This window comes from Heptranchias perlo, chromosome 39, assembly GCF_035084215.1.
Source record: "Heptranchias perlo isolate sHepPer1 chromosome 39, sHepPer1.hap1, whole genome shotgun sequence".
Taxonomy (NCBI): Eukaryota; Metazoa; Chordata; class Chondrichthyes; order Hexanchiformes; family Hexanchidae; genus Heptranchias; species Heptranchias perlo.
Genome location: NC_090363.1, coordinates 16,079,821 through 16,090,646, shown reverse-complemented (window position 1 = coordinate 16,090,646; position 10,826 = coordinate 16,079,821). Strand labels below are relative to the sequence as shown.

The 10,826-nt window shown below is 42.6% G+C and overlaps 1 protein-coding gene across 1 annotated transcript; it reads left to right on the top strand.

Annotated features, from left to right (window-relative positions):
- The first annotated feature begins 1,736 nt into the window (after positions 1-1,736).
- LOC137305292 (probable G-protein coupled receptor 139) lies at positions 1,737-3,664 on the top strand. The gene is made up of 2 exons (XM_067974143.1): positions 1,737-1,806; positions 2,763-3,664. The coding sequence occupies exons 1-2, from the start codon at positions 1,737-1,739 to the stop codon at positions 3,662-3,664; spliced, it is 972 nt and encodes a 323-aa protein (XP_067830244.1).
- The last annotated feature ends 7,162 nt before the right edge of the window (positions 3,665-10,826 follow it).

Sequence of the window (10,826 nt, the reverse complement as noted above, 5' to 3'; positions counted from 1 at the left end):
AGGTATTCCAGACAATTAAAGGAGTTGAAAGGGGAGATGGAGAGTAAGTATTCCCTCTGGTCTGAGAGTCCAGAACTAGGGGACATAACCTAGAAATTAGAGCTAGGCTGTTCAGGGGTGATTTCAGGAAGCATTTCTTCACACAAATGGTAGTGGAAATCTGGAACTCTCTCCCCTTTAAAACTGTTGAGGCTGGGTGTCAATTGAAAATTTCAAAAGTGAGATTGATAGATTTTTCTTAGGGAAGGATATTAAGGTGCATTGAACCAAGGTGGGTAGATTGAGTTAAGATATAGATCAGCCGTGATCGAATTGAATGGCGGAGCAGACTCGGGTGGCTCCATGGCCTACTCTTATTCCTATATTCCTACCTAATACAAGGGAGCTGAGACGAATTGTAATGCCTGAATCGCGGGCCTGACTGCATTCAGCTAGCTCAGTTCCAACTGGGATGTAACTTTGGGCATCAAGTATGGATAAGCGTTTTGAAGAGTTTTTGAAAATAACATATAAGTATCGCAAACTGGCCCATCTAACTTTCATATACAACACTGGCACATTCACTAACCCCATTCCAGCATCCGTTGCTGTGGGAAACGGATTCCGTTTTGGCCACAATTTGATTGTACCCCATCATTTTAATATCATATTATCCAAGTGTCATTGTAGTTACAGCGCAGGCCTGTGCCTGTGCCGGATCTTTGAAAGAGCTATCCAATTAGTCCCGTTCCACTGCTCATCCGCCATAGCCCTGGAAAATTTTCCCCTTCAAGTATTTATCCAATTATCTTTTGGAAGTTACTATTGGATCTGCTTCTATCGCCCTTTCAGGCCATGCATTCCAGATCATTACACCATCATACCAAAATACACAATTGGCTAAATGGGCATTAGTGGCTCAGTGCAATATTTTTAAGATAACTCGGCTTCAGGCGCGGCTACATTACCCTTTGACCCGAGGGGCCGAATCGGGTCGTGCTCCAAATTCTGGCTCCACAGCCGGCCTGAATTCTACTTTTTACCCTCCATCCACTTAGAATTTGACGTCCATAAAGTCCCATAACCATTACAAAGGCTATTGAGATTCTTACCACATTCCCTTTTCTCACACCTGGTACATTTCAGACCAGACCCTACCCGTTTCACGTCCGTTCAAATCCTGTTGAAGCTGAAATCCAACATCTCAGCATATCCGTGGGGCTGCTCAGCCTCTACAACTGACTATATCACCTTTTGTGTTTAACTGTGAACGCTCTTCGATCTCACCTACACCATGAAGCGTCCTTATATCGATATGATCTAAAGTATAAATTCAAAAATAAATCATAATGATGTACAGAATATGTAAATGGTTCTAATCTACCACAAATGTAGACATTTATATCATCAAATGCCTTCTGTGAACCTATAATTAAATTTCGTCAGCTGCAGGAATCTGTACCATTACTTCAGGAGGGCAGATTTCAAAATGTTTTATTTCCAAAATATGATCAAGGTAATATTCTAGACTTCTATTTTTCAATGTGAAATTTCGTTGTAAAATATCCTCCTCCCTGATCAGTGTGAATAAATTGCTCGGCTTAATCTGTTTGTTTAACTGACTGTAGCTAATGCCAATCATGGTGCAATGCTTGTGTGTCATTTGAGGTTTCTCTCAGGTATAAAGAGATCTTATTTTGAAAGCAGAACATCTGCGTGTCCATAACACTAACAGAAAACGACGCGTCTCTCCGAAAATGCGTCAACCGGTAATCATACAGATCGAAAGCATATACTACCCTATTCTTGCAGCAGTTGGTATTCCTGGTAAGCCGCTTATATCAGTTAATATTCATCATTAGAAGGGTTTAACTCTATCACTGCTCCTACTAACGGTGTAATAATATTGTCTCTTTGTTTCAAAGTGTAGGCATTAATTGTCCCCATCAATCGAATAATAATAAGAAAACACCAAGTTTCCGAAATATTCTTAATGTAATAACCTGATGGGCAGCACAATTTGTTCTGAAGTTTTAAATTAAGCAATTTGGTGGGGATTTCGTCGTCTTTGTAGAGAGTCTTCTAATTTTCAGTTCGAGCCAAATATTAGCATCACAGCTTGGTTCTGGATGGCAAATATTATTGAAAAATTAAAAAAAATATCCACCAAGATAAGTTGCTGAGATTATCGGAAAGCCGGGAGAGGAGGTGTGAAAGGTCAAAGTTTCGACAAGCGATTGAAAGAACCTCCAAACCCCCGAAATTCTATCCAGTGAAGTATTGCTGGAGATAAAATCTGTGTTGCCGCTGCTTTCTTCGGATTTAATAAGACAAGGATCAAATGATATAAATCAATAACAGACTTTAATAAACTTGCGGCTAGAATTTAAAAAATATATTTTTATTCTGGAAAACTGAAGGCACGAAAAATTCGGTCCCAAAGCTACAAATTGCCAATCATATCAGGGGCTTGGGGCGTGAGATAAGGACTGATTCTTTATCATTCTTCTGCTCAACGTGGTTGATTGAAAACAGTTTTCACGTTGTTAAAGGTGGTTTGAAGACAGCTTGAAATATATTCCGGTTAAACATATGTTTATATTCCGGTTGTTGAAACGTTATTTAATGAAACTACTGGCGAGTACGATCTTGCCCTATGAGTTAGGTTAACATTCGCCCCAGAGAGACTTTTGAGTGACAAGATAACGAGCGCATGAATTTTCATACAAAAGAAATGTCGACAATATAAGGAGAGTTATAATGTCATTGTCTCCTCTTCGCAGCTAATCTGGTGACAATTGTGATTCTCTCCCGCGGAAGTTACGGCCTCTCCAAATGCATTACCCGTTACCTGGTGGCCATGGCAGCGGCGGATCTACTGGTCCTGATATTTGAAGTAATCCTGTATGAGACTAAAGATGCTAATTTCCCATATTCATTCCTGAACTACACTCCTATTTGCTGTCTTAATCTTACTCTGCTTTTCGCTTCCATTGATTCTTCTGTCTGGTTAACTGTCGTTTTCACCTTTGATCGATTTGTGTCCATTTGTTGCCAAAAGTTACAAACAAATTATTGCACCGAAAAAACTGCGACTGTGGTTATAGCAGTGGTGTGTTCCTTGAGCGTTTTAGAAAATGTTCCAATCTACTTCATACATGAACCTCGAGAAATAATTGACAATGTACCATGGTCCTGCAATTTAAGGTCAAGCTTCTATACCTTACCCATATGGGTAGCATTTTTGTGGTTGGAAACTATTTTAACCCCCTTTGTTCCATTTGTTTTGATTTTACTGCTCAATGCTCTGACCATCAGGCACATTGTACTGGCCAATAGGGTGAGGAGGGGACTCCGTGGAAACAATGCTGAGAATCAAAATGACCCAGAGATGGAGAAGCGAAGGAAATCGATAATTTTACTGCTCGCCATATCTGGCAGTTTTATACTGTTATGGATGGTAAATTTCCTATTTTATATATGTGTACAATTTGCAGATACCCAATTTTTGGACGCAAAATATAACGACCCTTTCACCATTATGGAACAATCCGGGTATATGCTTAGGGCTTTGAGTTGCTGCACAAACACTTTTATTTATGCAGTTTCCCAGAGTAAATTCAGAGATGAGCTGAAGAATATGATTAAGCGTCCCTTGGCTCCTATAACGTGTTTATTTAATTAAGACCTTTCCCTTGCTTTGGATTTCTTGCGTTGTTAACAAATCAGAAAAATATAATCTCCTATCCCTCAGATCTCCATTATTCAACCTCCCGGCCCCCAGTACACAGCTGCCTTCACCCCCCCCCCCCCCCCTCCCCGACAACAGGAGTGCTGAGACCACGTACATACACAAGTGCACACACATACAACTGGACACATGTATACACACGCATAGACATATGTACACATGTATAAAGACACACACACACTCAGGCACATGCACATGATGACATATATAGGCATGCATGTACACACGCACGAGTGCAGACACAGATATACAGACAAAAACATGCACATATAAGCACACACGAGCACACACATACGCATACACATACATACTGCATATGCATGCATACACACAAAAATACATAAGATTCACAAACATAGACACACAAATACGCACCACAAATACACACATACGCAGAGACAAACACATAGATAAATACATTGCACGTACACACAAACATATACAGTTGGATATGCACGTACACAGATATAAGCGCAGTCACATGTGCACATGCCCAAATTGTAATAGAACAATCCCGAGCATCATCTTGTGGGTCCCAGAGTGGGTATGGGTGCGAAGCACGGAATCTACTCAATATTTAAATTCAATTAAATGATTGAAGGAAATTGATGGACGGTAACAAAATGGGCATTATCCCAAACCAATCTTTGTCGACACCAACCGCCCCCCCACACCCTCCCCAAACTATAGGGAGGGCCTTGGTGTCTAGGCCAAGTGGATTTAAGAGCCTTAGTGTCTCAGGTCCTATGGAATTTTCGGGCCTTGTTGTCTACGGTCCTGTGGAATTTCAGGGCCTTGGTGTCTAGATCCTATGGAATTTCAGAGCCTTGGTGTTTAGATCCTGTGCCATTTCAGGGCCTTGCTATCTAGGGTCCTGTGGAATTTCAGGGCCTTGGTGACTAGAATCCTGTGGAATTTCGGGACCTTGCTGTCTAGGCACTGTGGAATTTCGGTGCCTTGGTGTCCAGGTCCTGTGGAATATCAGGGTTTTGCTATCTAGGGTCTTGTGGAATTTCAGAGTCTTGGTGGCTAGGTCCTGTGGAAATTCAGGGCCTTGGTGGCTAGGTCCTGTGCAAATTCAGAGCCTTGGTGGCTAGGTCCTGTGCAAATTCAGGGCCTTGGTGTCTAGGGTCCTGTGGAATTTCAGGGCCTTGGTATCAAGCGTCGTGTGGATTTTCAGGACCTTGGTGACGAGGGACCTTTCGAATTTCAGGGCCTTGGTATCTAGCATCCTGTGGAAATTCAGGGCCATGGTGACTAGGGCCCTGTGAAATTTCAGAGCCTTGGTGCCTAAGGTTCTGTGGAATTTCAGGGCCTTGGTGACTAAGATCCTTTTGTATTTCAGGGCCTTGGTATCTAGGGTCATGTTGAATTACAGGGCGTTGGTGTCGAGGGTCCTGTGGAATTTCAGGGCCTTGATGTCCAGGTCCTGTGGAATTTCAGGGCCTTGGTGACTAGGGTCCTGTGGAATTACAGGGCCTTGGTGTCTAGGTCCTGTAGAATTTCAGGGCCTTGGCATCTAGGGTCCTGTGGAATTTCAGGGCCTTAGTGTCTATGGTCCTTTGGAATTTCATGGCCTTGATGTCCAGGTCCTGTGGAATTTCAGGGCCTTGATGTCCAGGTCCTGTGGAATTTCAGGGCCTTGGTGACTAGGGTCCTGTGGAATTTCAGGGCCTTGCTGTCTAGGGTCCTGTGGAATTTCAGGGCATTGGTGTCTAGGGTCCTATGGAATTTCAGGGCCTTGGTGTCCAGGTCCTCTGGAATTTCAGGGCCTTGATGTCTAAGGTCCTGTGGAATTTCAGCGCCTTGGTGTCTAGATCCCTCACATTAACTGTTATAGCTGTTTTAAAATAATGTTAGCCGACTTTAAATACAACAGGTGATATTACATTCTGCTGGAGAGTAGATTCACACTGCCCTCGGCTCATGTTAACTCTGAGCCCTGTTTTATAAATAGTGTGACAGGACTTTAAACACAACAAATGACATTGCATTCAGCTGGAGGAAAGATTCATATTGACGCCTCCTCATGTTAACTGTGAGCCATGTTTTATAAATTGTGTCAGGAAACCTTATTCATAACAGGTGACACTACATTCAGCTCTACTGTAGATTCAGTCCTGTCTGGTATTGTACGGCTCATGTGTGTCTCACTGTTGGCTCCTGTATATGTACAGTACACAGCTAGTAAAAGAGAACGATTCACTCCCGACTAGTGCTGTACGGTTCATGTGTGTCTCAGTATCAGCTCCTCTACATGTACAGTACACAGCAGGTAACTATGTTTTTGTCTCTTTCTCTCAGTCCCAGTCTCTTTCTTTCTCTCGCTCTGTCAGTGGCCCATTCTTGTTTTCTCTTTCTATATCTATCCCTATCTGTCTTTCTCTCTCTCTGTACCTATGTCTCTCTCTGTCCCTCCCCCTCTCAATCTAGCCCTATCTCGCTCTTGCTCTCTTTCTATCTCTCTCTCTCTCTCTCTCCCTCTGCCTCACTTTTATCCCTCTCCTACTGTTCCTGTCTCCCCCTATGTGGCTGTCTCCGTTTTTTCTCTCAGAGTTCCTTTCCCTGTGTTTCTCTCTCTCTATCTCTCTCTTGGTTTCTCTGTCTCTTTCTCTATTCCTGTCTCTTTCTCTCATTCTGTCCTGGTCCTTTTCTATCTGTTTTTCTCTGTCTCGCTTTGTCTCTGTCTCCTCCTCGATCTCTCCCATTGTATTTTTCTCCCACTCTGTTCCGTTCTTTTTTCTCTCTCCATGTCTCCGTCTCTCTCGATCCCTGTCTTTGTCTCATTCTCTCTCTCTGTCACCGTCTCTGCCTCTCTGTTCTTCTCTCTGTATCCCATTCTCTCTCTCATCCTCCTTCCATGTCCCTCTCTTTGTTCCAATATTTTTCTATCTCTGTCTATCTCACTCTGTTCGTTTCTCTCCCTCTCTCTCAGGTCCTGTGTAATTCGATCTCTCTATCACAGTACACTGTGGGCAAACAGGAACGTTTCACTGTTGTCTGGTACTGGTGTGTGTCTCAGCGTGAGCTCCTGTACATGTTGGGTACACAGTGAGGAAAAAGAGAGATTCACTCCCGTCTGGTACTCTACGGCCCGTGTCAGCTCCGGTACATGTACGTTAAAGTAGGTAAAAGGGAACGGTTCACTGAGAGATTGCAGTATTCAGTGCAACGGCTAATATAGGCACGGTGCATGTCTGGGTCCGGCCGTGTTCAAGGGCAGTGAGGGTGCGAATGAAGGGAACCCCAGCGCTTGTGATTGAATTATCCAGTGAATTTACATTTCACCCATCATTGTGTAAGGACAGACTGATGTTTCTTTCTATCCTCAACCCTTTTCCTGACAGGCTCTCAGAATTGGATTGTAAGCAGTTAGTCGTGTTTGTTCAGGTGAAATGATTTTGGTGATCACTCGCTGTATTTTAGAGGTTCACTCTGTGATCTGACTGCGTTTTGACGATACTTTTTACAGTGAAGAGTTGAATTTAGGTTAGGGACGACGGTACAATCCTTCCGTGGGACACCCTCGCCCTGTGAATTTTGATCATAAAGGGCAAAAGGGTAACTAGGGAGAGAGTAGGGCCTCTTAAGGATCAACAAGGTCATCTATGTGCGGAACCACAAGAGATGGGTGAGATCCTGAATGAATATTTCACATCGGTATTTACGGTTGAGAAAGGCATGGATGTTAGGGAACTTGGGGAAATAAATAGTGATGTCTTGAGGAGTGTACATATTACAGAGAGGGAGGTGCTGGAAGTCTTAACGCGCATCAAGGTAGCTAAATCTCCGGGACCTGATGAAATGTATCCCAGGACGTTATGGGAGGTTAGGGAGGAAATTGCGGGTCCCCTAGCAGAGATATTTGAATCATCCACCGCTACAGGTGAGGTGCCTGAAGATTGGAGGGTAGCAAATGTTGTGCCTTTGTTTAAGAAGGGCGGCAGGGAAAAGCCTGGGAACTACAGACCAGTGAGCCTGACATCTGTAGTGGGTAAGTTGTTAGAGGGTATTCTGAGGGACAGGATCTACAGGCATTTGGAGAGGCAGGGACTAATTCGGAACAGTCAGCATGGTTTTGTGAGAGGAAAATCATGTCTCACGAATTTGATTGAGTTTTTTGAAGGGGTAACCAAGAAGATAGATGAGGGCTGTGCAGTAGACGTGGTCTACATGGACTTCAGCAAAGCATTTGACAAGGTACCGCATGGTAGGTTGTTACATAAGGTTAAATCTCATGGGATCCAAGGTGAGGTAGCCAATTGGATACAAAATTGGCTTGACGACAGAAGACAGGGGGTGGTTGTAGAGGGTTGTTTTTCAAACTGGATGTCTGTGTCCAGCGGTGTGCCTCAGGGATCGGTGCTGGGTCCGCTGTTATTTGTTATTTATATTAATGATTTGGATGAGAATTTAGGAGGCATGGTTAGTAAGTTTGCAGATGACACCAAGATTGGTGGCATTGTGGACAGTGAAGAAGGTTATCTAGGATTGCAACGGGATCTTGATAAATTGGGCCAGTGGGCCGATGAATGGCAGATGGAGTTTAATTTAGATAAATGTGAGGTGATGCATTTTGGTAGATCGAATCGGGCCAGGACCAACTCTGTTAATGGTAGGGCGTTGGGGAGAGTTATAGAACAAAGAGATCTGGGAGTACAGATTCATAGCTCCTTGAAAGTGGAGTCACAGGTGGATAGGGTGGTGAAGAAGGCATTCAGCATGCTTGGTTTCATTGGTCAGAACATTGAATGCAGGAGTTGGGATGTCTTGTTGAAGTTGTACAGGGCATTGGTGAGGCCACACTTGGAGTACTGTGTACAGTTCTGGTCACCCTATTATAGAAAGGATATTATTAAACTAGAATGAGTGCAGAAAAGATTTACTAGGATGCTGCCGGGACTTGATGGTTTGACTTACAGGGTGAGGTTAGACAGACTGGGACTTTTTTCCCTGGAGAGTAGGAGGTTAAGGGGTGATCTTATAGAAGTCTATAAAATAATGAGTGGCATAGATAAGGTCGATCGTCAAAATCTTTTCCCAAAGGTAGGGGAGTCTATAACGAGGGGGCACAGATTTAAGGTGAGAGGGGAGAGATACAAAAGGGTCCAGAGGGGCAATTTTTTCACTCAAAGGGTGGTGAGTGTCTGGAACGAGCTGCCAGAGGCAGTAGTAGAGGCGGGTACAATTTTGTCTTTTAAAAAGCATTTGGACAGTTACATGGGTAAGATGGGTATGGAGGGATATGGGCCAAGTGCAGGCAATTGGGACTAGCTTAGTGGTATAAACTGGGCGACATGGACATGTTGGGCCGAAGGGCCTGTTTCCATGTTGTAACTTCGATGATTCTATATGATTCTAATATGGTGTGTTTAGATTAATTTGGTCAGGTGAGGCCCAAGTACCTCGGGGTCATACGTAATGACATTATTGCCAATGCTGGATTGTGCTTTTGGAGGACGAGGTGCAAAATTATGTCCGTGAGCAGCGAAGGAATAGGAAGCACAGTTTCGCCAGCTTTTATTTTGAAATAAATTACATGTCTTACAGTTGTGCTGAATTGGTGTTTAACAAGACCTCAACACATTATGCACGGATGGCCCTGGTGAAGGAGCATTTGGTGTCCGCCAGTACGTTTGAGGCTTTCTGCGACCGGTGGGTACCGCAGGGACTAGAGTACATAATAGGCACAGACAATAAAATTATTAGTTAATTGGTTTATTTTAATTGATCTGTCGGGATGACATGTGACCCGTATCATCAAACAATGGGACATCTTTAGAACTACCCCCCCCCCTCTTTTATAAGGTGCTTAAACAAAAATACAAGGCTTTAGTAGGGTGAACACAATTTACCCAGAATTGAACTCCTGCAGTCAACAACAAGTCATCACATTTAATTGGACTGGATATCAACTGAGCACCGTGAGGTTACAAACCATGGCAACTCTCACTATTCCTGAATACACAGATGTGGATTTCATAACTGCAAGTTATGGCCGTTTTTTGCATAAGATTCGACAGGGAAGTACCTGAAAAACGACAAAATAACATAATAAAGTCCGATTGGAAAGAGTTCTTTGAAATCATGGATCATTTTGACTTTTTTTGTGATATAATTCTATCAGTCAATGTATTGGTTTTGTTTATCAGCGTTGGTTTTGTACCTATAAAACTTTATTCACCAGCTTTGTTTCCTTGACAGAAACTTGGAATTGTTTACATTTTATTACTCAAATAAACTAACTTGTAAAATGAAATTAACTTATTAACTTACATCAGTTTAGTATTTGAAGAAAATTAGTTCACTTTGAATCCAAGAACAATTTGTTCACAAAAAGGATTGTGAGACTGTGGAACAAACACACTGCCCAGAATTCACGGATCGACAATTAAGTGATGTGCTTAGAAAAAAAGTGATAGCTACTTCATCTAACCCGAAATGCATATCATTCTATTCCTTCATCCCTCATGTACTTATCTAGCTATTCAACTCAACTACTCTCTGCTGTAGCACGTTCCACATTCTAACCACTCTGGGTAAAGAAGTTTCTCCTGGATTATTTATTAGATTTATTGGCGATCATCTTATATTTATGGGCGCTAGTTATCGGTCGACCCTAAAGATACAAACATCTTCTTTACGTCTACCCTATCGAATCCCTTCATAATCGGAAGGATCTATTTCAAGTCACCCCTAAGCCTTTCCTTTTCTAGAGAAAAGAGCCTCAGCATGTTCAGATTTTCCTGATTGTTATATCCTCTCATTTCTACTACCATCCTGATAAATCTTTATGCACCTTCTCTAATGCCTTTATATCCTTTTATAATATGGAGGCCGGAACTGTACACAGCTGCATACAGCAAATGTGGTCGAACCAAGGTTCTATGCAAGTTTAACATAACTTCTCTGCTTTTCAATTCTATTCCTCTAGAAATGAACCCCCTTGCTTGGTTTTCATTTTCATGGCCTTATTAACCTGCATTGCTATTTTTAATGATTTATATATTTTTACTCCCTGATCCCTCTGCTCCTCTATCACATTGAGACTCGCATTTTACAAGCTGTACGTGGCTTCCTTATTCCTCCTACCAAA

Excerpts from the sequence above, each read along its gene's own strand:
- LOC137305292 (XM_067974143.1), top strand. The coding sequence starts at position 1,737 with ATGCGTCAACCGGTAATCATACAGATCGAAAGCATATACTACCCTATT. Across the intron at positions 1,807-2,762 it reads TGCAGCAGTTGGTATTCCTG|CTAATCTGGTGACAATTGTG; the intron begins GTAAGCCGCTTA and ends TCCTCTTCGCAG.